The sequence below is a fragment of the Pseudomyrmex gracilis genome, unplaced genomic scaffold (genome assembly GCF_002006095.1).
Source record: "Pseudomyrmex gracilis isolate BER0280 unplaced genomic scaffold, ASM200609v1 scaffold_226, whole genome shotgun sequence".
Taxonomy (NCBI): Eukaryota; Metazoa; Arthropoda; class Insecta; order Hymenoptera; family Formicidae; genus Pseudomyrmex; species Pseudomyrmex gracilis.
The window spans coordinates 164,193-191,652 of NW_018020810.1; the positions used below are offsets into that span (position 1 = coordinate 164,193).

A 27,460-nucleotide genomic window follows, 5' to 3' on the forward strand; every position below is an offset into this window, starting at 1 on the left:
ATGCAATTGCAGTTTACATATAGATTGTCGATAATTAAAACTGTGCATCCGCGTATGTACGTGTGTGTACGACCAAGTCAGTGTGAAAACTTGGCGAATAATTTTTGTGCTGTACATTATCGTTCGATTTACACAACGATGTAAACAACACAAGCGAGAAAGAGAGCATGACTTATCTGATATGTAATCAGGTGTAATTGGGAACGCGAGACGCGATAGTTAATCGTGAGAGGAAGCGCTTGTGCACGCGATAGATATATCAACCGCTTTCTAAAAAAGTATATATGATGTGTGTGTGTGTGTGTGTATATCAATACTTTCGATTTAAACTGCGAAGCGCAGCTTTCTTCAATTCAGCACGAGTATAACCGTTACGTCCCATTTTCTATTAACACCCATTTTTTGTTTACACACCGTAATAAATAGTTACACGTAAAAAACAAAATATTGCACGTAAAAAAAAAAACAAATCTAGGCACGCACTGCGCACTACCGAATTGTTTTATAATTTTTTGATTTGATGTGGTTTTGTATTTTCGATTTTGTTTAACGAGTCAATTGATTATTGTCGACGCGCGCGTGCGGATACACAATCCCTCTAACAAACAAAAATATAAATAGTTCAACAATCATATTTTAAGCTCGACGTTGTCGTTTTGAATGATCGGATAGAAAAGTTAAAAAATGTTAGAAAAAATGACAGAAAACTGTCGTCGGGAATAACGGTCGCGGCCATATATATATATATATATATATATATTGCACAATTCAACAACCGATTCGAATCGCGCGCTTCTGTCAAAGCGAATCGCCGACCGAACTAAACTCGCTTCCGATCAAACTGCGTTACAAATACAATGCAGTACATTTCTACGACTGTCCAACCTTGTTATCGAATAAATCGTTATCTTGTAATTGCCGCGCACAATGGTTAAACATGTCTATTATTCGCCTCTTGGTCTCGTATTCGAAAATATGTCATCCGAGAACGTTGCGGGCTTTCGCACAAATTGCTTGTTTCATTTACAAGATCGCTTTCATCGAGCGATATATATATATATATTTGTCATACCCAGTTCACTCATCTATATGTTGATATTGCAAGTCCACATCAAAAAACAAACAAACATATTAATATTTCGAATATTCAAATATTCAAACAATTACAAAAGCTTTGTAATATAAATTTGTATAACAATTTCTCAGATATTTCTGTTTTGTCATTATCCTCGTGTAATTATATAATCCTTATCACTTTTGTTTCGTGAACACGCGCACACATCGTAATTGTATTAATTAATATCAAGTCTTTATACGTACTTAAATTTGTTGATTGTGTGGAAAATTGAATTTTGAGAACGATTTGTTTCTTCAAATCAAACGCGTAAATAGTATAAACTTTGATAGATATCTATCCGCACACACATATTTGGAACGTTCGTTACAAACGAGAGCAATACTTTTGACTAGCCGATGCAACTCGTGTTGACAGAAGTGTCCCGACAGCTCGATTCCCAAGTAGAGAATCGCACAAAATGAAAAGCAGGCGCCATATCGAGCTTTTAGCTTAGCTTCAAGCCCCCGCGGCAATAAAACTTGGCTGGAGTTGCGCCGTGTGAGAGAGAACACTTAAACGAGATCTTCAATTTACCTTTGGCGAGTCGTCCGGCTCTCTCGACGAGTTATAAACAAGTTTCCGCTCTTATGCTCGCTCACGCCTATCGCGCCATGCACGCAAAACCTGGAGAGTGAGAACCTTTTTTAATTATATTTTGAGATAGATAGTCTGTTTGCTCGTGTTCGCTTGAAGATTGCTCGTCGAAAGACGCGATAATTTTTATTTTAACGAGAATACGAACCGCGAGATCAATTCGAATCGAGATACCGGAAGTGCTTCAACTATTCTATTTGCAATTCTAATTAAATAAAAATATCACCAGATGTTTGGGGTACGCACTAGATTTTCGAACATTCGATAGAAAGAAATTTATCCGGGAGATTATTGTTTTTATTACCAACTTTTGAATTTTGTTTCATCTTACGCGCGTGCATTGAAAATTAACCGGAAGTATATTTTTTTTCTAGTAACGCGTTCACTTTGCTGCGCACAACTTTTTTATCATTTTTATTTAAAATATTGTCGATGTATCGAGATGTTGAAATTTTTGTTCTTAGTTTAATTGCTCTAGTACTCTCTCTTTCTCTCTCTCTCTCATTATGTGTGATCTCGTTTTATGAGAAATGTACACGCGCGTGCGTGGTCGTTGTCTTTTTTTCTCTCGCGCTCTTTCTTTTCTTTTATATATATATATATATATATAATATACTTAATTCCTTCTTGTGGCCGATAATACCGTTCGCGTCGTTTTATCGGAATCGATTTTCTAGGATGATGAAAATGCTCGAGAGACGGCTTTTCATCGTGAGCTAGGAGTTTCATAAAGAGATTATAAGAAACAGAACAAAAATTGCACGCAAAAATGTCAAACTGTTTTTGTGAGAACGAAAAGAATGTTTTTTTCCTAAAATGAAAGCTTTTTGCCGAAAGGAAGCAATTACAATCTTGCCAAAAAATTACTTGGTTGATCGTTTATTGTCTAATTTACTGAAAGATATCATTTTTTTATTATGTTATATATAGTATAGTTTTTTTTTTTTTTTTTTTTATCGTAATGTGAGTTAGATTTTCTTCAATTAATCGATCTTAATTGTAAAATCTTGACTTTATTGCAAAACTTTCATTAATCATGCGCGAAATAAAAATGTTTTCGCCGGGTGCGCAAAACTAAATCCGTGACGTTTATGTTTAACGGCCTCTATACCTAGAACATGAAATATGAATCGAATTTTCGTTGCGCTCGATGTATTATCGACTTTTTGCTTTTATAAAATTCAGTTATGAAACTTTACTTGACTTAGCGCTCCGTATATGTAAAATATTGTATATATGCGTACCATAATCTCTATCGACGTTACATTCCATGACACAGATTGTAATTACTTTGATCTCCAAAGTTATTCGAGCTTATAATTATTTTCAAACTTGCAAGTAGAGTATATTTCAGTTTGCATTAATTTAGTGTGTGTGTGTGAGTGTGTAACTTTGATACATTTCCCAAGCACAAACTCCAAGTATAGAAATTTGATTTACAATATGTATGTGTGTGTGTGTATGCAATTTATTGATAACACACACAACATGACACAAGAAGTTTTCAAGTTCTATTCCCATTCAAAAATGGAAGGTAAAACTATATAACGAGGTTTTTTTTGACACAATTTTTTTTGCTCGCCAACGACAAGTCAATTTACTTCGACGGTTATATTATTAAATATCGTGCTATAGAGCGATGTTCCCTAAATAGGTGCCGATTATGTACGGTGTTATCTAATTACGCGATTATCGAGCAGCGAGCACAGCAAAGGGAACATGTCTCTGCCTGAAGTTAAGGCTAAAGTTGGGACAGTTTATGAACCGCAGGCTTTGAAGTTACTTCGTCTCGCTCTCGAAATATAAACCGAATACGTTATATAAAGTTCGAGACTTTTCGTGAAAAAATTTTCGGCGCCGTACGTCACAGAGAAAAAGAGAGAAGAGAAATAAGAGGGGTAAAATTTTTTTGATTGCGTTAATTTTGATCGATATACGGATTTGTTTTTACTATATATATATTTTTTTTTCATAAAGCATCTTTCTCGATATTCGGAAAAAAGTAGTAATAAAAAAACTTCATGTAGAGTCCGTCGTGTTGCGAGAGTGGTTTCTTTTTCGTTGCTTCTTCGTTTGTTCGAGTTCGTTTAGTAGAGAGAAAAAAACGCATCTATAAGAGAGAAAAACGCATAGCGTCGCGGACAAGACGGTGGAATCGGGTGAGAAACTCCGAGCTTCTCAGGAAATGGTCTTACAGACCTTTACCGCAACCCGCTTAAGCCACGACTATGCGCGATATATTTCACGCAAACTCGGAGCTCGTTAGCGCGCGGAAATCGCAGGAAAATCCGCACAGGTCGCGAATTCTCTTTCGTACGATTTGTGGAAAATCGCGAGCACGTGCGAATTTCATTCAGCTGATTATACACGCAGCTATATTCAGCTTACAAAAAAAAAAAAAAAAAAAAACGAATTTGCAACGCACATTATATTCGAGAGAAAATAAGTTAGAAAATCAAAAAATGAATCAAAGGACCACTGTGGGGTCAGGTACACAGTTTCTTTCTCTTATCATCTTTATATAAGTTGTTGTTTGTTTCAACTGTGTTTAATAATGCTGCGATCTCACGTGTTTTTCCATTCTGCGTTAATTTGTTTCACCGAAGAAGGTCCAAACCCATGGACCGAAACGTCTGTTGTGGTTTTTAATAAAAAAAAACTGCTTTTCATACACTAACATCTTGTATTTAACTGCTCGTATCGGCCCTTTGATTCATTTTTTTTGACAATTTCACGAGCGAATTACGGATTAAGTTAGAAAATATTGATGAGAATTCAATGCGAGTGTTTGTGAGAGAAACAATCGATATCGCGCGTAATAGACCGTCGGAAGGAAATGAGAAAAACGTTCGAGAGAAAATATATTTCATTTGTCCTGGCAAGAGCAGCGGATCGTTCGTACATATTGAAGAGTTTTGCCGTTTCGTGCTCACGAAACGTTACCTTCACAAACATCGCACGCATTGGCCGATATCCTGAATTTTCGTCTCTTGAAAACTATTTTGTCTCTTAATCCAATAATTACTAATAAATACACTATAAAACTCAATAACATCTAATTAATACTAATACTTCGTTATGTTGTTACTCGTCGATCACTCGCTAACATTTTCTATATATTTGCTTCTCAATATATATTTTGTCTCTCGAAAGAAAATTTCTGTCGTTTTCTTATTCGGACGCGAACTTTGTTTCGCGTTCGTTCGTCAATTTTCAAAAATCTATTCTACTCCTTTCTTCTTTTATTTTTATTTTCTCTTTTTTTTTTTTTGTTTAGTTTTATTCTGTGTTAAATGTGTTGGCTCTTGAGAAGAAACGATCTCAATCCGGAAATTTGTTGCAAAAGAGTTTTGGATATTATTTAAATTATATACTCATATACTATATATATATATATCGTATTGCGCGCGCGAAAACATGTATATATTTTTGTTGCGCGCGGAAACTGCATCGTGGAACAGCTAAATAAATGTCTCTTTCTTTCTTGCTTTCCATTTTATCGGACTTCTCGCGGATGTCGTCCTCGCGGAAACGGAGAAATGGCCGAGTCAGCGCAGATACGGAGAGAGTTATCGGCGGGATTCCCGGGAATTCCCCGCGAAATATCCTCGAGAGTTTCTTACTCGAGCGAATCGAGCTGCGAGTCACGTGATTGCTCTCCGAAGTCGAAGCGAGCGCGCGAGAGAGTTTCACGTTTCGAACTCGTTCAAACAGAAAAAAAAAAAAACGGAAATGTTATTTCGAAATTGATATTATTATTATATATATATATATATATGTGAGAAGTTTAATTACGTAAAAAAAAAAAGTAAGAGAGATAGGAGCGAAAGAAACGAGGAAGAAACGCGAGAAAGGGAACAAGCAAATGTGTGGGATGATGCAGACGTGCAAGTTCGTATCCGGAGTGCTCCACTCCCGTGCCGTTATTTGACGCTCTTCTGTCTAGTTCGTCCTGAAACGTGGCGAGCAGCAGTCTCTCGCAAACTCGATAAAACAACATTCGTATCCATTTACATCCTCTTCGTTTTCGCCGTCGTTTTCTTTGCACATCTCTCTTTGCAACAAAGACAAGAAAAAAAAAAATATCAAGAATCTTATATACAGATCTCGAAAGTGTCTATTGTTGTATTGACGTATCTTCGATGAATATGTCGAAACACCTCTGTCGGATTTAAGTGCTAAGCAAAATATCGAGTTTTCCTCTCTCAAACTTTGAGTTTTCTTTTGAAGAAACACACACACATATTAAAGTGCACAAAAACGCAAAGACAACGTGTTGGTTGGTTGGCTTCTTCTGAAAGAGAAGAGTTTCTGACGTTGTGGATAAACGTCTTTGTGTCTCGCTCGATTTTGACTGATCGTTCTATCGGAAGATGTGCGTGAATCTTTTTTTTTTTTTTTACTAGAAAAGAAATATATAAAACTCTGACAGCTCTCTAACGCGCGTCTAAAAATATGTGGGTAACGCGCAACAAAATATGTTACCTCCTCTTACCTTCCTCGTGCGCACCTGGGATGCAAAATTGCAATATTTACGTATCTCGCAGCGTGAGAACAATTTGATGTAATCGTTGCAAGATATAAATCTGAATTTAACATTTAAATTAACAAATTCTGTATGTTTGTACGTTTTCGCGATCGCAAATTTTAGTCGTTACATACGATTTCGGGCTTTCAATTTGTATTGATAAATATGATTTAGAGAGAGAAAGAGAGAGAGAGTACGTAGATAATTTCGAATATGTAAATTACAATATCGGTGTATTTTCCCTGCAATAAATCGACATGGAAAAAGGTCTACGTGGCTTGTCAGATAATATTTGCTGCGTTACATATTTACATTTCGAACATGAGAGTAAGAGAGAAAGAGAGAGAAATATGGTGTATGTGTTGTTCATAAAATACATATATATAGCACCGCCATTCAAATAAGATACTATTTCAAACTCGTTCGATTTAGTGGAAAATAGATTGATAAATAATTGTTTGAAACAAATTTTATGGAGAAGGAGACACAGAGTTCTCCAAATTATTATTAAAAGTTATATACATACACACACACACACAAATTTAAATACAATCATAAATAAATAGCAATAATGTCATAAATATGAATAATAATAGAATCATATAATCTTAAATTATTATTTTATTTGTTTGTTTAATTTTAAAAATTAAACAAATGTATATACATGCAGTTCGCTTATTTGTAGAAAATTAAAATATCTTTTACACTACACACACACACACACACACATCTACGTACATGAAACGAAAACAGTTCCTTGTTTGTGATAAAAGATGCATAAACTGTGAATGTACTTATACTCTTCTCTGGAAAAGTAAATTCCAGTCGAAAGATGTGTATCCATCCCTTTGGGATGCAAATCGTTCCTCCCCGGAGGTAAAAGCCTCGTAATTGTAGAAGATGAACGTGTTACCCTTGACTTGCGAAGATTGATGATGGGAGAAGAGTAGGGTATCCAGTTCGTTCTTAAATGATGAAGACTCCTCTCGTTTCGGCAAACCACCCTCGGATTTACCGAGAAGAGAGAAAATTATCTGCCCCCGCGATCCAACGGCAATCTTGTTAAAATAGTAAAAGAGAAGACACGATATTGTTTTTCTAAGCTGACCGGAATCGTAAAAAAATCGTTCATCTCAAAAATGATATTTACATACGTAAAGAGCGTGAGAGTGTGTGAATAAATATTTTTCACGAGCCGTAAATATATGTAATGAGTATCGTTACACCGATCATACCGGCATGACCATAAGATACTCAATTGTTAAAAATTAGTTTATTATCAAATGTCGAAAAACATCAGATCAATTGATAAGGACTTCAAATAAAGTCGAAACGTTTTGATTTAAAAAAAACATAATTTTTTTTTAAAATCATCATTACTGCACTACATCCCGCAAAGGCTCACAATATAATAGCCGTTATAATTTCAATTATTACATTGGATATGTAAATATGTAAGAGACATGAGAATCCGTGCAACAAGTTTATCATTTTTCATGATATTTGCAAATAATCAAAATTTATTTATAAATAATCAAAAGTCAAACTGTATATATACGTATTGTATATCGAAGTTTTTATTGTTAAAAATATATTATTATATTGGTTTTTATAGTTTTGCTCTCAGAGCGGCATGAAAAAGTCAGATGAGAGATGTTTTGATTGACAATTTTTTTTTTTTTTTTTTTTTTTATCCGTGAATATATTTTACACACAAGCTCCTTCTGAAAATAATGAAACGCGAACAAAAGATTCCGGCCGATCAATCGGGTATATCGCAGAATATCCGTTTAGATTGCGGTCCGGTCGGAAAATTTTGAGATGCGACTACGACCGTGATGAATAAAGCATCGCGCACGTAAAGAAAACTCGCAGTCGAGGATGAGCTTTCCTCGTAAAGAACGAGGCTTTGCCATTTCGTTTCGTTTTCCCCCTATTCTCGACATCATTCTGCTGATCATTGAAAGCCTGAAAGAAACTTTGGTTTTCGCGAGACAAAACTCGGCTCTATCGCTCGGCGGAACTGCCGCGATGTGAGAGAAGCGAGGACGGAAACACAAGGCAGGATAAGAACACGACGTCGAGCGCCGAAAGCGCCGCCGTCAACTATTCCGGAATAAACGCACGGAGAAGCGGTCAGAGATGAGAGGCGAGCGCGCGTAAAACAAAAGGAAGCTGAATTTGCTGGCGGGAGAAGCTAAGCGCGCAAGCTAAATTTACGATTGAAATCGGCTTTCTGAAATAGCTCGCTTCTCAATTGCGTAAACCAGAAGAGAGAGGAGAGAGAGAGTGAGATTGCATTGGCCCTCTCGACGCACTATTCAATCTTCATTCTGTTTTTTTTTTTTTATAAATCGCAAGAAAACTTATTTGATACGATACGTTATTATCTCCTTGTACGCGGGGATCGCGTACATAGCGCGCGTAATCAGATATTTTTTTTTTTTTTTTTTTTTTACTTCATTTCTTTCTCCTTTACTTGGAAGTCTTCTCGAAACCCGAGTTGCGGAAAAAGTTTTTCTCACATCTTTCTAATTTACTCGAGAGAATTACTGGTTTCGCGGTTCTGAGAGCACGTTTCGAGTTTGTTTGGTTCTCGAAGCAAGTTATGCTCTCTTTTGCGATATATATATATATATATATATAATACCAGACTCTCGCCATTGATATCTTTTCACGTATTTTTGCAGAAAAATTCTTCGATTTGCAAAAACGCATTATGCGTCGCGGAAGCACCCGAGTGAAAATCAAAAATCGTCGTTGCGAAACGAGAGACAGCCTCAACAATTTTATAAGTTCTTCATCTCTCTCTGATTTTTTTTTATTTTTTTGTTATAGCGACCAAAATCTCTGGTTTTAAACACTTTAAACTCGATTAATATTTCCGAAAATTGCAAATCTGCGCGCAAAGCGCTTTAACTCCTTTCCGCAGATAACAAACGTGTGTCTTTCTCGTATATACACGTACACACGTTTGCTTTATCGTCGTTCCATTAAAGTTTCAACCGAGCGTGTGTGCAGATCTCGGATAAATTAAGAGAAGTTAAAATTACGGATCACGTACACATATTTCGCGAATATACGCACGCGTGATATATGATTTGACTGTGTCAATTGAGATTTTTTTACACTTATTTATAGAATAGAAGATCTCTCTTCGAATTTTCCCCGAAATTGAAAACTCTCGTTCGTTATATCGAAAATTGCTTCAGTCAGAATGTCGTCACGGAGGAACCGTGTGTTTAATTACAGCTTGAGCTACTAGAAATAATCTAATGCAAGCTGCGCATTAACATCCTTAATGTATGAAAATTGGATTTGCTCCTGGGAGGAGGATCGATTCTTCATCATACTACTTGCAAACACTCATTAGTTTACACAAGCAATACCGTACACGCTTTAGTCGGACAAGGGGTCAGACAAGATCAATGGGCGGATCAAGTCTGGCACGTTGATCGAGCATCGTTGTTTCACGAATGCGAGTATCTAAAAGCTTACACTGCGAGACGACACTGAAAAAGCGCCCAAAGGGACTAAGATTAAAAGAGCTCAAGTAAATAACGCAGAACAAAAAAAGAAAAAAAAAAAGTCCTTGGCTCGTAAATATGCGCGCCAAGTAGGTGAAGAAGAGAACCGACCGGTAGTTTCCCTTCGGCAGTAGGAGAAAATACAGATGGTTCGGAGCGTGTTACACAAGTAATGCGGTGCATTAATTCGAGTGGTGGGTGCGCGCTGAACTTGCGCGCGAGTCGAGTGGATACGAGCTACGACGTTCGAATACGGTGTGAATACCCGGCTCTTTATTCCATGGATGCGAATAATACGATATTCTCACATACGACGATCGCAGGTACGAAATGGGCTAGTGTGGGAACATTTGCGTGCGCTCGCAACAAGTAGTCCAAGTTTTTTTTCCGAATGTGGTAAACTCCGCGGGAGGAAGAAGAAAGATGGACTCGCGCGGGGAAACAACCGACAGACGACGCGAGACTCTACGTCGAGGTCGTAGATTATTCGTTCGCGCGTAACGGCGCATCACGCGGAATTAAGGATGCAGTGATCGAGGAAGGTGGTGAGAGAGAGTGTTAGAGAGATCACGAGAGAGAGAGAGTCGTCCGCAAGAGTGGACGGAAATGCACCACGCCGGCGGCGGTGGCGGTGGCAGTGGCGCCGGCGGCGGCGGCGGTGCCGGCGGCACGGGTTACGGAGGGCCCCACGAACGTGTGCACCAGACCCCGCGACCGGCCCAGCCCGACAAATGTCCGTACGAGACCTATCAGGCGCAAATACCGGACTGTTGCGCGGCCGCTGTAGCGGCACAGGATTCGTACCCACGCCCGTCCAGCGGCTACGACGGCAGGTGCTATGACGATTGCCATCGCAGGACACCTTACCAGGACGAAACCTATCCTCAGGTACGTCTCTTTCTCTCCGTAATTATCTTTCCGTTCGTATCGGTCTATTTTTTTTTTTTTTTTTTTTTTTCGCGTCCACTTTTTTCCCGTCAACTCCCGTCTGCTCGCTCATTATCTATATATCACAATATTACCTGTCTGTTCTATTATGTTACGCCGTTATGCGCATGATATGGAAAAGCTGTAACACGCACAATACCTCTTTTATTACTAAAAGTAGCTTTGAAAAAAAAAAAAAAAAAAAAAAAAACATTCCAGACATAACGTTAACGCGTTTTAAATAAATCAATTTTTGTTTCTCAATGAATGTTTCAAACCGAGGCGCTTTCGGTTTCATCGTCGATATCGTTGAGTCGAAATTAACACGTTCTAATAATAATTCATCTTAATGCGATTAATTGGTTAACGCTACACTCGTGTGCGCGAAGCTTTGGTATTATAGTAGCGAGCCACTGCGCGCGCCTCGATGTCGATTAAATTTGATATCCACCATATCGAGCGCGAGCATTACACAATAATTATCCAACAGAATCGAACAAGTTTTTGCCATTTTAACAACAAACGTGTAACCGTGTGTTTTGTCCGAGTTTAATATTTATGATTATCGGACGGTGAGAGAGAGAGAGAGAGAGAGAGAGAGAGTTCAAATTTATATCACTTATCGCAATATATCATTTTCGCAAATAACAGGATTGGCGCGAACGAGGTTTTTAAGATTCTTTTTTAATTAAAATGATGTTGAGATATATATATAGCGTCGCGTGATTGGGAAAAACGCGTTAAAATGTATTAATGTGTACCAACTTTAAAATCAATAAGAGAACACACCTTTTTCTTTTCTAATTTTCTCGAGCACACTCTCTCTGTGTGTGTGTGTGTGTTCTATCGTAACGCGGAAGACAAACAACCGCAATTAGAACTCCCCGAGCGGAAGGTGGAGCAAAAAAAAGAATGTACCCTCGAAATATCCTGAAATCGAAGTTTAATGCAGCGTCACCGCTGCTAAAAGCGTCGCATTGGTAATCGCGGCGAGTTTATTTTTTTTTATTTTTTTTTTTTTTCCGCCAACTCGTTTATTAATACAATGCGCGCGATGCGCGGGAGGAAACGAGCCTCGACGTTTATTTTTTCGATAGTCGTGTCAGAGCAAGAAGAGATTTTGAGCGCGATGTGATCAGTAGTCGAGCTCGCAGTCAATGACGACGACGAGAGTTCCGTCTTTCCTCGTTCGCGCAAGTTCGGCGACCCCCGGCGTCAACTTCGCTGCGGGAATCTTCCATTACGGGTTTTCGGTATCCGAAAATTGATTCGACCCGGCGGGCACGGCGCCGCGGCGTTTCAGTTCCTCAAGTTTCACCGCATCAATTCAAGCAAAGAGAGACAGGCAGGTTCTCGCGACAAGATCGCGACAAAATCGCGCGAGAGTGACAGTAAGTTTAATCTGGCTTGGAGTTTAATCATTACACGACGTAATGATATGCGATAGGAAAATGTTAAACACATGCGTGCCTGATTGTATACGCAAACGCATGAACATTACATGCAAATACGTGATATATATATATATACCTAATATATATATATATATATATATATATATATATATATATATATAATATATATATATATATATATATATATACANGGCAATTATATTATTTAATAGTTTATTGACGGTAAGAAAAATTTGTATTTTGTTTTATTCCAAAAACGGACAGAACTTTCCGGTAGACCTAATATATATATATATATATATATATATATATATTAGGTATAATATATATATACATATATTATATTAGGTATTACCCTATATATATTAGATATATTAATATATACCTAATATATATATAATAGGTATTATATATATATACATATATTATATTAGGTATTACCCTATATATATTAGATATATTAATATATACCTAATATATATATAATAGGTCTACCGGTAAGTTCTGTCCGCTTTTGGAATAAAACAAAATACAAATTTTTCTTAATTTTTCAAAACTGGGATATAGAAATTGCCCTCACGCTGGCGAGAAATCATTAATAATAATGGCAATTATATTATTTAATAAAGTTTGATGACGGTAAGAAAAATTTGTATTTTGTTTTATTCCAAAAACGGACAGAACTTTCCGGTAGACCTAATATATATATGTATAGAAAAAGATTTTTCTCTTATCTCTATCACGTGCCACAACATTTTTTGATACAAATAGTATCATCAAAATAAAATATATGAAGAAAATACCGTGTGTATGAAAAATTTCGATATATTTGCGCGGGTATTTGATATCGAAAAGTAAAAAAAAAAAAAAAAAAAAGTATCGATATCAAATATCCTATTAAATTTTAGCATCGCGCTAGCCGCGCATCGCTTTGCGGATGCAATTTCGCGAATATATAACGCGTACACAAGACGTGCCGAGCATTCGTCGTCTGTATTCCTTTAGTGTTCCTTATTCCGAACGTTATCGTATCGCACAGATCGTGGCGCGTACGCGTTTTCTTCTTCATATCACGATTCCCTTCCTTCCTTCCTTCCCCCATCTACCGCGCGCGTTTATTCACATACGATTTCTTCGAGATCAAGCGCGCGATCTGCCGATACACGTGATAATAAATTGATCACGTCAATTATGTGATCTCCTTTGTCCTTTCCAGGATATGTCTTCGACATTCCATCGGCCTCAGTCTAGACTAGGTTACGAGGAACGTCCACAGTCCCGGATGGGATACGCCTCGGATTCCAGGTGCGCCAGCGGGCTTGGTTACGATGACACCGGGGGTGGTTACCTGGATCAGAGCGACCCGAGGATGTATTGCACCGGTGGCTATTGCATGGGAGACACGATGATGGCGACGAACAGAGGCGTGTGCGGCGAAGAGGTCGAATTAGATATGCGAAGACACATTCAAGCCTGCGCTTGCACGTGTAATCACATGGGCTACGGGAATTATATGGACTATCAGGTGAGATATATATATATCTCTCTCTCAAAAAAAAAAAAAATATGAATTCTAAACTTCTTTTCTTATGCATTGTCGCGCGTACGCATGTGTCGCTTATCAAACGCGCTAAGCAAAGCGTGCGCGTGCATAATCGCGCTGCAATTTCTTTCCGTTTCGTCACATTTCGCGCAAAAATTTCATTAGAAGAGCGAGGTCGAAAAATTTCACTCGCAAAAAATGGAAACGCTCTCGTTCCGTCTTTCGGAGAGTTTCGTCAAATCATTTATATTTCCGCTTGGCTCGGTATATCGGAGATATAATTCTGGTGTGGCCGACGTTTTTGAAAAATTTACATTAAGTTCCTCGCCTTAAGATCGTTGTCGCGCTATCCGCTCTTTCTCTCGTTTGCGAGTTTCATCTTTTACGCGCAACTGTCCGTCGGAAGAAAAGGAGAGATATTTCTCCTCCGCGCGGGGAAGATCGGAGAATAATACAAATATACGAGAAACAAAAGTCTTCGGAGGGAAGAGAAGAGAAAACGATGGAGAAACTATAACCGACGAAAAGAAAAGGTAGAGAATTCTCATTCTCCAGGTTTCTTGGGAGAAAAAAGCTGACACGTTTAAGCCTTTACGATTATGCGATAATATATGAGAGCTACCGCGAAACGTTCATAAAGAATTCTTTCTCGTCAGACGAAAACGTGCGCTACTTGTGTTTTTTTTTTTTCCTCCAGCGAACTCTTTTATATTTTCCCGTGAAATTGTTAGTCTCTAGTGATAATGTGTAACCCATATGTGTGCGCGGGTAAAACGAATTTCTGAAAAACTCTCGGATATCATAGTTTATGTAATTCTGTAGTTTTAAATTTTTCACGACGCGCAAAACAACTAGTATATGAATAAACAATAAAATTTTTGCACACACACACATTTACAACTCTTTTCCTTTATTTTATTTTATTACACTTGGCAACTATAAACGCGACAAAGATAAAACAATCAGAGATTGACACGCTCTCTCGATCGAAAGTTTCGTCAAATTGCTATTATTTGCGCCGAACAGAGAATTTTGAGAAACTTGCCTCACACAATGCCCATCTATATATTATTTATACCTATTCATCATCGTCACGGAAACGGCACGTTCTAAAAAAAAAAAAAGAAAAAAAAAAAGAGTCATAGATTCGCCCAGAAAAAAAAAGTATACGCAGAAGCGCAAAGTTTGACTACGTAGTCTCCGTTCGACCGAAACGTTTTGCTCGAAAAAAAATAGAGAGAGAGAGAGGAGAGGAGAGAGGAAAGAAGAAGAGAAAAATTCATTTTGAAATGGGCGCTGCCTAACCGGGCCGTGCGTCGAACTTCAGAGCTCGTGTCCTGGTTCGGACGAGCTGCTGCGATCCTGGCCGGTTGCCAGAGAATTGCGAAGAGACCGGAAGAGACGAGGATGAATAAAAAAAAGAGCCGTACGCGCATATTTATCATTGCGATACCTGTCGAGCGCAATGGTGCGCACAAGCATACCGGTATATATATATATAAAACTATATGCGAGAGAGACTCTTCGGAAATCATCTCAAACAGACAGGTTGGTGACTCGTTACTACTGCAGTGCGGCGAGTAAACTTGGTCGAGTGTGTTAAAGTGCTATATACGTGGTTTTGCGTAACTGCGACATGCGCGACAGAAACATAATTATCACACACACACACACACACACACACACATAGGTAGGTAAACCAAGATCAAGTATAGGCCTATATACAAGGGTAACAGCATTTTGTGTGTTTTTTTTTCTTATCGCGTAGATATGCAATAAAGTTGATAAAAACAAAAGAGGTGTAATATAAAAAAAATTATCCACGCACGTGCGTCTTAAAAAAATTAAACAGATATTGGAAGACGAAAATTGAAAATAACTGTGTAAATAAATCGAATATCTCGCGCGCACACCCTATATTGTACGTCTGATAACGACTGTCTAATGCGCTTCTTGTCTTGTTTCGTCGCGAATGCGGCAACACATTATGGCTGAGTAGTAGATCTCGACGTTCCGAGTATGTTTGGAAATTAGGTAAAGGGATTCCGTGGATTATATTCAGGAACTTGGAGCTTCAGGAGGATTTCGGACGAACCGAGGAGATCCCGGAGTTCTCGAGACCACAAGTCAGGACAATAATGTTAAGGGAGCTTTCGTCGAGAGATAGATTCGTGATTCCTTCGTTAAAAAATTACGAGACAAGAATCAGAAGTTATCTCTCTGTACGCGGAGAAAGAGAAAGAGAGAGACAGAGAGAGAGAGAGAGAGAAGAGAGAAACAGAGAGAGAAACAGAGAGAGAGAGAGAGAGAGAACGCGCGTTCTTGATTTTACAATATGTATCATAACCACATGTGCCGTTATAATTACATACAACGCAATTATGCGGCGACCTATTGTGACGACTTGGGAATGCATCAATTATAGCCAACCACCGAACAAATATCGTCTAACCGCTCGATATTAACTATCATCGGTTTGGAACATTGCACTGATCACGAATGAGTTATCAAATCGGTCTGCCGTTATCATTAATTACCAATTGCCGATAGAATCGCCGAGTGATTACGCAATAAGGTGCTCTTTCCCAATTATACTCATTACTTGACCAATTTGTTTCATAATATTAAACGCAATAAACAAGATTTCATAACCCGCGCAACTGGTATATCAATCAGTCAATTAATACAATATATATATATATCACTTCATAATCGTTCTGTTTAACATTTAACGCAAAATAACAAATATGTATATCTTACAAAGACAAAACGTTCAATAAAGCGTAAAACAACGCAAGTTTGTTGGATTTTGGAAACCGAAAACTTGTCTTAATTAGTTTAAAATAATTAGTCTTTCTCTCGCAGAAAGTTGGGGACGTCAGTGATTTCGATGTAGGACATAACGAAACTCTGGATAATAAATGCAAATTACAACTCTAAAGTGCTCAGCCAAGGACACGCTGTGTACCGTAAGCGGCGTGTTCCATTAGCACGCGACAGAATTTGAGTTTGTTTCTGTCTTTGGGAGAACGGGAAACACAAGTTTAGTAAAATAACATTAGAACGTAATTCAATTGATTTTTACTATTTTATATACCAATATTAACAAAATACAAAAAAACGTTCTACAAACGAGATAAATTCAACACAAAATAGCTCATTCTCTCTTATTTTGATTATAAAATATATATTTTATTAAACTGAATATTTTGATTTGACGCAGTGAGTTATTCAAACGTAAAACGATACAATGCAATCTTTTTATTTTAATTCGTCTTGTATTTTTGTCGCAAAACTTTTGCAATAAAAAAATTCTAATTTGCCTCGATCTGACGATAATTTGATACGGTATTCTTCTCGAAATAATTATAAAATAATTTAAAGAGATAATTATATTTTATTTTGTCTTTTTGCAAAACGTATATAATTTTGAGTTTATATATTGTATAATCATCAATAAAAAAAAAAAATTTTTAGCCACCGATTATTTCATCTTCCTGTGTTTTTAGATATTTTATTATTTATAAAATTTTTTAAAATGTGTATCGAGAGCGTACTTGGTTAAAATATTGCACAAGTGTGTGCTGTGAGCTATCGCGTTTATAGCTTGTATGTCATCTTTCGAGAAAAAGTTGTTATGTCGCTACCTTCGTTGTTAACTCGGGTCAGCTTCGATCAAACACGCGGAAATACGGAAAAATCCGATATCCGTTGCGACGTTCGGAGCGTGGTAATCCATCGCGGAAAATGCTACCTCAATGAACGTACACTCTAAGTTTAGAAAAAAAAAAAAACTCGACATTACACGCTTTTTTTGTCTTTAAAGAGCGACTCGCGCGGTTATTAGGGTCATACAGGGTGTTTCGATAGTAGGTAGGTACACATCTGCAATCGCGAAATGAGTTCTGCGTGCAAATTTATCAAAATAAGAATTTTTTTTCTACATGAGGCTTTTTGTTTTTCTAAAAAGACCAATGTGTGCCTCGCAACATAAATCATTTTAACACAGTTTTTTTTTTTTTTTTTTATCAAAAACGACAGCCAGTGATGGAACAAAATTCGTTATTTTTTTTTTTCGTACGCACGGAAATTAGAAAACATCAGTATGCCGCGGCAAAATCTATTTCTCGCTTTTCTCCAAGAGAGAACTCCAACTGTACCGGACCATCCTCTTTCTTTCTGCGCGAGCGCTTCCAAGAGGGTTGCGCCTTTTGTTCGCGCCCTCGGAAACGCTCTCGGAGCTCGACCCTTTCTTTTCCGACGCCATCCTCGTTTTTCATTCTCCGACCACCACCGACGACGAGTTAAATATTTAGCTCGAAGGTGAAGAACTGAAGATGCCCGGAGACCGATCACCGCTTGACAGAGCGGAGAAGGAGGAGAACGAGGAGGACGAGGAGGAGAAGAAATTCTCTCGATCGAAGAAGATAGACCAACAAGAGAGGAGGACGCGATCGTCGCGTCGAAGGCTGAAAGCGGAGCGGAAATGGCACAAGTTCTGCGACAGGCATTGTGGTGGCTAATCGAATTTTTCAAAACCGACGCTGTTACCGCCAGCCTAATTGAACGCGGCGCCGCCATTTTTGCCGTTGGGTGACCGTGCACCTAGCTTGTATGTGTTCCTCTCCCCCCCTCTCTCTCTCTCTCTCTCTCTCTCTCTCTGCCTTTCGATAAACCTTCCTCTCCCGCGCTTCGATCACCTTTTAATTGGATTACAACCGCGCGTACAAACCGGAAAATACGGTCGCGCCAGAACGAAATTCGCTGTCTCTCTCTCTCTCTCTCTCTCTCGGTGAATTTAAGGTTACTACGTAATAATTTGCAAATTATTGTTATCAACAATAGCGCAATGTTATTGTGACAGGCAAGAATTTAGTGTCCCTTCGAGAAGTTAATTAACAAAAGATTATCGAGAAAATTCACTTCTATCATAAATCATGTGAGACGAAACATGAAAAGAAGTCTATACATCAAATTTAAATATCTCCGTTGATGTTCGACGTTCGCAAGATTGCGCGAAAGATTGTCATTAAGCAAGAGAAACTTGTTCTGAAAAACCTCATGCGCAACGAAGAAATTAAACGAACATCTTCGGCTGCTGTTCGTTTATTTTTCATTACTTTTTTTGTATACTTTTTTAACGCGATACAGCAACGAAGACATATATTATGTGTCACGGCATTATTGATCGCAAACTTTCGTCAAGTTCGGAGAATCTTTCTTCTCTCGGAAATTTTAAACTTTCTTTTTTTTTCTTTTTTTTTTTTTTTTTCTCCCGCACGCGAATTACGCTCTGCCGCAGGTTATCCCATTAATCGAAAATTCTCACAGGACCGATACGCCCTCCCCGTCGTTTTTTCGTCTTCCGCACCTGTTGCCGACAAAATCGCTTTGCCCGCCCTGATCGACGAGAAGAAAAAGGTGTTATTTATTTAATAGCGTCAACCCGTATTCTCTCTCTCTCTCTTTCTCTCTTTCTCTCTTCGAATCGATTACTACTCGTTCGTCAGCAACGCTAATGTAAAATTTACGGCAATAAATAAATGACGGATGTCCAATAATTAAAAGCTAAATACTTATCTCGATTCATAAGCAATCAAAAACCAATTTTGCAATAAAGAGACGAAAGGGATGCGATTTAAAAGAGATTTAAAAAATGTAATTTCGAGAAATCTGAACTGAAAAAAAGTTGGTTGTGATAATCCCAGAATTGCATCGGTGCTTAAACGCGCGTGATTACGCGCGCGCGCGCATATGACGCGTCCGTTCTTCTCGAAAAAAAAAAAAAGAAACAAATGTCGCAAAAAAAAGTGTCAAGTTGATTGAGCGACTATTGAATGTAAAATACATAGCTAACAACTATTTTTGAGAGACACGTTTGTGTGTCACTGACTGTAATAAAAAAAAAAAACCTATATATATATATTTGATAGGGGAGCGCGCGTTCTCGCTTTTTTATTGCAGAGATGTAATTTTACTGCATATATATCCTCTTCGTGTGTGTGCGCGCGTGCGTTACAACACCCGACACATCCGTAACGGCGTTGTTTACGCAATAAGAGAGATGTGGATTCACACAGGGACTTGCAGAACGCGCAGAAGGATGTTATTCTCGTTTGTCTATTAAGATTATGTCACGCGTTGTTTGCGCTATCTTTACGAGACTGTTAACTCTCGTGTTGGTAAAGCGAGAGAGAGAGAGAGAGAGCGCGGCAAATTGCTGGAATTTCCAATGGATTCGGCGACTGTTCGCGTTTGTTGGTAAGCCGGCCGCGTTGCGGATTACGCAAAATGGAAATTAAGATCGCATTGTGATATCGCATTGGAGAGAAATTGGAGTCGAACTAAATCCTATGGTCATCTATGTGTGTATAATCGCAATGCGATCTCCAATGTCGACGTCTGATGTCGGGGAGAGCTTTGGGCGGCAATGGTCTCTCTCTCTCTCTCTCTCTCCGGTCGTTTAAGATGTCACCGTGGACCATATGGATATGAGCAATGTGACTGTTAGGAACCTCGGAAATCCCAACAATCACGAGACGCATCTCTATTATCAGCAACATCTAAGACGGACCAACGAGATCAATGCCGTAATAATACGCGGATTACGGTAGAATATCCATTCCTACCGACCGGATTATTGGTGTGTGTGTGTGCGCGTTAGAAACACACACACAATTGCGGATATAAATTTTACATCTGTAATCGTTGCGAGTTAAGACATTTACATAATTTTCTCGACAATCGTAGGAAACGGTTTTAAACAATTTCGAGCTGGAAACGACGCGAAAATTTGGCGATGAAAAAAAATTCAAAATCGCGCACGATTTCAAGATTTAAAACGCGAACAAGCTTGATGACACAAAGTATCGTAGAATGAAGAAGATGCGAGTGTAGCCTGTTGGTGACGATTTTATCCCTATTGATTTCGTGCGCGCGCGCGCGCGCGCGTCTCAGACCGGAGAAGAAGAGTACGACCGAGATGAAGGACCTTGACATCAATATCGAGCACAACAGGCAACCCCCGAGATCGCTCGCCGACGGCGGCGGCGCCGCTTCGTTCCGCGCGCGCATAAGCTACCTAGCACACCCTTCCTCTCTGCAACCGCCGCGTTCGTTCCGCTCGCGACTCCTGGCACTATGTAAAGATGCTCGGCGTCGCTCGGCTTTGCTCGTACCCGTTCGTTCATCGTCCAAGCGGTTTTCAGAGAAACATCTGGTCCGGACGGCCGGACGTAAGTTACTAGCGTAATATGGAGCGGAGCCGTGAAATATTCCCGCTCGAAGCGCTCGCTTCTGGCGACATATATTTAAATAATTACTTCCTACTTCTTCCTCCCTCTCTCTCTCTCTCTCTTCCGCGTATACCTTATCCTCGATTCTCTCGGTTTCATATTCTACCCTTCGCGCGCGCGCGCCCACCCGTCGTATAATTCCTAACGTGATATTTACTTCCCCTTCCCACATGATTTCTTGTGTCGAGAGAACGAAGCGAGAATGTGTGTGTGTGTGTGCGTCTGTATGTGAGTCGAGGAAAAATTAAAATTCCACCCGGAAAACTCCGTCCCGAATAAGATATGTTTCTCCCCATCGCGCACAAATTTTCCATTTTCGCAAGATTCTGTTTCTTGCGCGCGCGCGCAATCACTACACCGATAGATCTAACTTCCGCCATTTATCGCGATGTGTGCGATATTATCAGATATTACGCGAAATAATTGAATTCTTATTTTTGCAGCAAAATTGCAGTTCGTAATTCGATTCTCATCCGCAATTCTTCCGGTTACGAGAATCAAAACATATATATATATATATACGTTCGAACAAATTCGATAGATGCATGACAGACGTTTGTGCAACATTAAACGAAATTTACTTGCCAAACCCACGCGAGAGCGCAATGTTTAGTCAGGATGGTAATTCGGAGTCGCGGTGCACGCCGCGAAATTATAGTCGACGTAATGCCATTCCGTAATATCGAATCGCACGCGCGGCCATATTCCGCTGTCGTCATTATTACCGGCATTATTCAATGCATTTTCATATGCAAATCGCAGTGGGATTTAATCAGTCGTCAAAATATATTATTTGGTCGCTGGGATACTTAACACTCGTGTGACGGCGCAATAATTCCATTAATTTCCTCGACTATATGTATATATATATATATATATCGCGCAATGTGCTCACCAGCATACTTACTAATTGTAAATTTACGGACCAACGAATATATATACATAATACAGGTTTATAGTTATTATATGTACATTACAATTGTTCGGGAGGTACCAATTTCCATTTTGCAACACTCTCCGCGTAATTATGTACAAATAAAATTTTATCTAAATATATTACGTATGTAACAAAAATTATGTTAAATAATATAATACATTGTAATAAATCTATTATTGCTCGCAACTAGTGTAATTGCAAACGTAATATATATTGCACAAGTGTTAGTCTTTGCATTAATATATCGGTATGTTACATATGTAGGGTAAAAGACCCAATTACTGTCACCTTAATAATAAACTCTGGCGTTAGTGAATTGTTTTTACCACTTATTTATCAAAAACATGTGTTTTTCTTCTTATCTGGTATTATTCGATGTCTCTGATATAAGAAACAAAAAATAATACCGTCTCTCAAAATCTCTATTTTTATTTATAAATTTAATAATTAAAAAAGAACGATGCGAGAGCTATTGCTGTCTTACCCCTAAAATGAAAGAAATTAGACACGAATGTTGAGTGCTGGATTTTTTGTTATATTAATTGCACTTAAAATTCTATGTTAGATTGTTTTCGTGCATAACTTTTTTAGGATTTATTTAATATTGTAAATAAAATAGCTTAGGGTGACAGTAATTGGACAGGTGACGGTAATTGGGTCTTTTACCCTACATTATGTGCGTTATGCTTGGGTATTTGTCAAATTTCTCTTTTCTTTAAAAAACAATTTTATCTTGATATGTGTCTAACACGCGTTCGCAAACAGAGGCGGATTTAGGCATGGTCTTTATGGACTGTCCCAGGGCCCCGTTCAAAGAGCCCCTTCGTGGTCAAAAATAAACGGCAAAACCAACCGTTCTTTTTGCATTAAAAATAATTCCAAGTACTGGCACAGGTAAACAGAGTGTTAGCCCAAGGCCCCCCAAAGTTAACGGTCCGCCTCTGTTCGCAAATTAAAACGCTATATTTTTTTAAAACATACATTTCAAACGAAACCAATTATTGATCTGTATAAATCTCTAAAAGTAAGTGCGAAAGATAATTTAATCCGGCAAATAAGTTTAATAATTAGCTGAGTAACTGATTAAAGAATTCTTTTTGCGTTGAGATTCAACGATTTCTTAATCAAATTATCGGGGGCAAGGTGAAGGGACTGGTTGATAAATACGAGCATTCGTCTGGTTTCTACATCAGTGTACCGTAGCCAATCTGAGAGAACGGCGCTAGTATAATGAAATTTATGGACGCCACAGACGCGAGCGGCGCTTTCCCGGTCCGCAATAAGGGAAGGGAGCAGGAAAGGAGTGGAAGTCCCACTGTTACCGGTTGCAATAATTATTATCGAATTTCCATTTGACTCTCGTTTGCTTCCTTATAAACCGGATAAACCACCGGAAGAAAGAGAACTTCACGTTAGTGTGTGTACCTATGCGGTGCGCGATAATGCAGACACAAATACGCGCGCGCGTCATTCTGTATAACCGCAATTACGCTATAAATCTAGTTTATGTTTCAATTATATATATATATATTAGATCTACCGGAAAGTTCTGTCTGTTTTTGGAATAAAACAAAATACAAATTTTTCTTACCGTCAATAAACTTGATTAAATAATATAATTGCCATTATTATTAATGATTTCTTGCCAGCGTGAGGGCAATTTGTATATCCCATTTTTGAAAAATTAAGAAAAATTTGTATTTTGTTTTATTCCAAAAACGGACAGAACTTTCCGGTAGACCTAATATATATATATATGTATATATATATAATGCAAAGACACATTAAGACAAAGAAATAATATAGGAAAACTGAGCGACTCACAGTTAATCTGCTGAGATTTTTGTCATTCAGATTTCAACTTGTTCGCCGAAGCCTTTGATCCCTATCTTATTGATCCTCTCTCGGGCGACCCAGCTGTACCCCAAATCGCGAATTTCCAACTGCTTCAAGACATCGATATTGGAATTCCTCTAGCTTGACTTTCTGAAAGAGAAGATATATATCTTTATTCAATTTCCATAAGTCTTTGGAAATAAGCTACGCTGGAAATTAGAAGCGGCAAAAGATTATTAGTGTCTAATAATGAGCAACATTTCTAACAAATAAAAATTGCCATTTTAACAACGTTAATTTCCGTTAACGCAACTGCTTGTGTGACGTTCGTGTGCGTTCACAGCGAGAACAATAGCGCGTGTTTTTTTTTCGTGTTTAGTAATTTTTATTTTTTTTTTTTGCCAGTCACTTAGAAATTCTTCCAAGAAGTACGTTTATGCGATAGTATATTGAGTGTGCCTTAGATAACGGAAATTAAGTCTTCGCTGCCGCTGCCGCCGCTCGAGTTTCCAATCACGTGGCTGGCATCACGTGCGTGGAATTTAAAAGTGTGCGATCGCACACAATTAGAATAGAAGAGATGGAGACTTGGAATCATTAAGGGAAGATATTTGAAATCACAAATCCACAGTTCATTAATATCTTTATCACATGAGCGGCGCATTGCGCGTAGTTGTTTTACAACTTACCAAAAATTGATATTCACGCTTGTTGGATTGCGTATGATAGGCAAATTTGAAAACTGTGTTTGACGAGAACGTACATACCGCACTTGCGGTTGACCGTTTTAAAAATCCCGTTTTAAAAAGCCCGACGAGGCGGAATGGGGACAACGTTTCACTAGAATGCAGCGGATAAAGTGCAGTCAGTGCAAGTAACACGATAGACCGATAAAGGCAATATCGGCGACGGGTAGCTTTAGGTTGTGGTATAATCAAACGCTTCAATTTGTCGTACCTTTGTCCGACCCGTATCTTCACAGTGTCATTGCAATTATGTCTCTCGCATAGCATTTTGTCATTCTTCGAAAAACAAATTTATTTTAATACGATCAGCATCTTTGTGCTTTTGAGACAAATGTTTGACACAGTCAAACAAATGAAAGAGAAAGGCAAGATCAGTATTTTGCACGTATCGAATAAATTTTCCGTCGTTCAAATCGTTTCGGTCTAATTTAAATTTCCACGTATTTATTCCACGCGTTTTTTTTTTCACATAAAATAATATTACAATTAAAGCATCGATTTGCGTTCACGTAAATATTTCAAGCGTGTGTGTGTGTGTGTGTGTGTGTTATTAACCTATGCACAAATAGAGTTTTAATGTATTTCTTCTATATGGAAGAGACAATGATGTGGACAATGAAGAATCGCTTATTTTATTTTCATCACTCAAAATGAATCACAAAGCCTGATAAGAACAAGATGAAAAGAAGTTTAAGGTATTCGGAGAAAAGGGAATAGGTGAAAAATTGCGTGCGATCCAACCAATAGACAGAGTACAATGGCTCCTTGAGATACGACAAGTTCGAGAGTCCTTTCTCGCGACTCTCGGTGCACAAAGCGTACCCCGTCTGTAATTTTCTTTTCGTCTTTTTGTCGCTAAAAAATCTCGAGTTTTGCGACGAATGAAGCCTTTTCATGCGAATGTCGAGCTAACGAGGTGATTGTCGCATGCGCTATATTATCGTGGAAATGTATTTTTCCCGTCGTAATTTTTTGGAAATCGGCCAATGATGTTCGATTGCGTTCAGAGACGAAAAATGAAACGAGTAAAAATTTGATCAAGCACATTTTATAAAGTTAATTAATACGTAGTAATATTTTGTTCGTTTAGATATGCGATAAGAGAATCTCTTTGTTTTTAATTTTCAATAACATTTTAATTATGTATTTTTCTAATTATTACTTTTTTACGGTGTGATTGTATATATGCACGTAATTTATTAACTTTTAATAAATAAAACGCTACTTGTTGGGTAAATTGGTAGTATCGATTAAAACTTAAAGTGTCTCTTGTATCGAGAGGGATCGGCAAGAGGATGTTGACCTTTGTATACCTGTTTGTAAGGATGTCTAGTAATCCTCGCTCTCATCTGTGTGTTCGATTAAATCGCGTGGAATATCACGGGAACCGTCATACAGGAAAGGGGACGCTTCACGTCTCGTCAAGTTGAGCCGAGTATCGTTATATAATACAGCGCGTCGGAAGGTTACTTTACCGATTAGTAGTCATGTGGCAGGATGTTTTTAATACAATAACCTTTCACACAAGTCAGCCATTCCACGCTCGATTCACTGATTTCCGAGACACATTACACGTTAGTTTAAAATTCAAGATATCGAGTAATTTATATACAGTTTGTAAAATGTAAAAAATAATTACTGAATGAGCAACGTAAAGTCGATGCTTAAACTTATCGATTGCATCCCCGACCACGACCATTAGCACCGAAGCGATCGGTATACGATCGGAGGGCGCAAAAAAAAACACGTTTTCATTTAGCCGAACTGCCGCGCGATTTAACGAAAAATCGTTCGGCCGTGGAACACCCGATAAGTCTGAAAGTGATCGTGGCTGAATGGCCACGCCAAGATGCGAGAACGCGGAAGAACCAAAAAATCAGACATCACGTACTACGAGACAAATTAATATGAAAATATATAGACGCGCGTTACATCTAAATAAATAAAACACACAATCCCCTACTTCAGGATTTTCATGTTGTACAATTAGTTTTGTTTGTGTAGCATTTAATTCGAAACTGTTTCTTTTTTATAAAGAGTTGTTATGTCTCTTGCTTTTAATACGTATAGTCGTCCTTATTTTTTCGAGATAAATTACATCCTATATATATATTATATACATATATATATATTATATAATATATATAAATATATATATATATATACATAGTATATATGATTGCGCGGAAGACAACTTTTAATTGCAGAATCAGAAGAAATAAGAACAAACTCTTTCAAATGACCAAGCCAAGCAAAACGGCAGCATTTTAACGAGTGCATCGATTTTTAAGTTTGTCACCGTTTACAGAAATGATGCAGAGATGTTTTTCCACTACGATATTTTTGCACCTCGCGGCAATTCTCCGACAGCCATGAAAAATTTGTGAAATGTTCTCTCTCTCTCTCTCTCTCTCGCTCTCTCTCTCTCTCTCTCTCTCTCTCTCTCTCTCTCTCTCTCTCTCTCTCTCTCTCTCTCTCTCTCTCTTTCTCTCTCAATTAATCCGTATTCCTTGCGCGTTCTGAATATCACAGCCGTATTACTTTTTTTCCAAGCTGTTAGTCTCTTGGAGGAACCCGTAAAAAATTATAAAACATTTAAGAACTCTCGTGTTTTTCATTAAAAAGAAAAAAATCAAAACTTTTTATAAAGATCACAAATGTTATATTCTATATTACGCGCAAGAATATTTCAATATATTTAAGTGTAAACGTGACACGCATTTAACGTATAAGATACCGTGTGAGGGAGGCGTGGGTCACTTAAATGCGATTTAACGTGCGCAAAGGAAGATCTGATCTTATTTGTCCCCAGACTCTCCCAAGTAACCTCAGAGAAATGGGGATGCGGTAAATTTATTCGTCTCCACATTATTTACGCGTCAGCATTTTGGGAATTGCCATTTAAATTATCGATGTTTGAAAACCGCTTGTGTTTCTATTAAACGCAAACTTTGCAAATGTGTTAATGCCTCAATTATTCGAGTATTTAATCTTT

At 38.2% G+C, this 27,460-nt stretch overlaps 2 protein-coding genes across 2 annotated transcripts in view; one reads left to right on the forward strand and one right to left on the reverse strand.

Moving 5' to 3' along the window:
• Positions 1–23,726, reverse strand: part of LOC109858829 — a 117,158-nt gene extending 93,432 nt beyond the window's left edge. The window contains exon 1 of the mRNA XM_020436471.1: positions 23,708–23,726. The gene's annotated coding sequence lies outside the window, so the exon portion shown is untranslated. The remainder of the gene's footprint in view (positions 1–23,707) is intronic.
• Positions 10,373–27,460, forward strand: part of LOC109858824 (dipeptidase 1-like) — a 50,554-nt gene continuing 33,466 nt past the window's right edge. Inside the window, exons 1-2 of the mRNA XM_020436458.1 lie at positions 10,373–10,654; positions 13,325–13,633. Of these exons, the coding sequence (XP_020292047.1) occupies positions 10,373–10,654; positions 13,325–13,633 (591 nt within the window). The remainder of the gene's footprint in view (positions 10,655–13,324; positions 13,634–27,460) is intronic.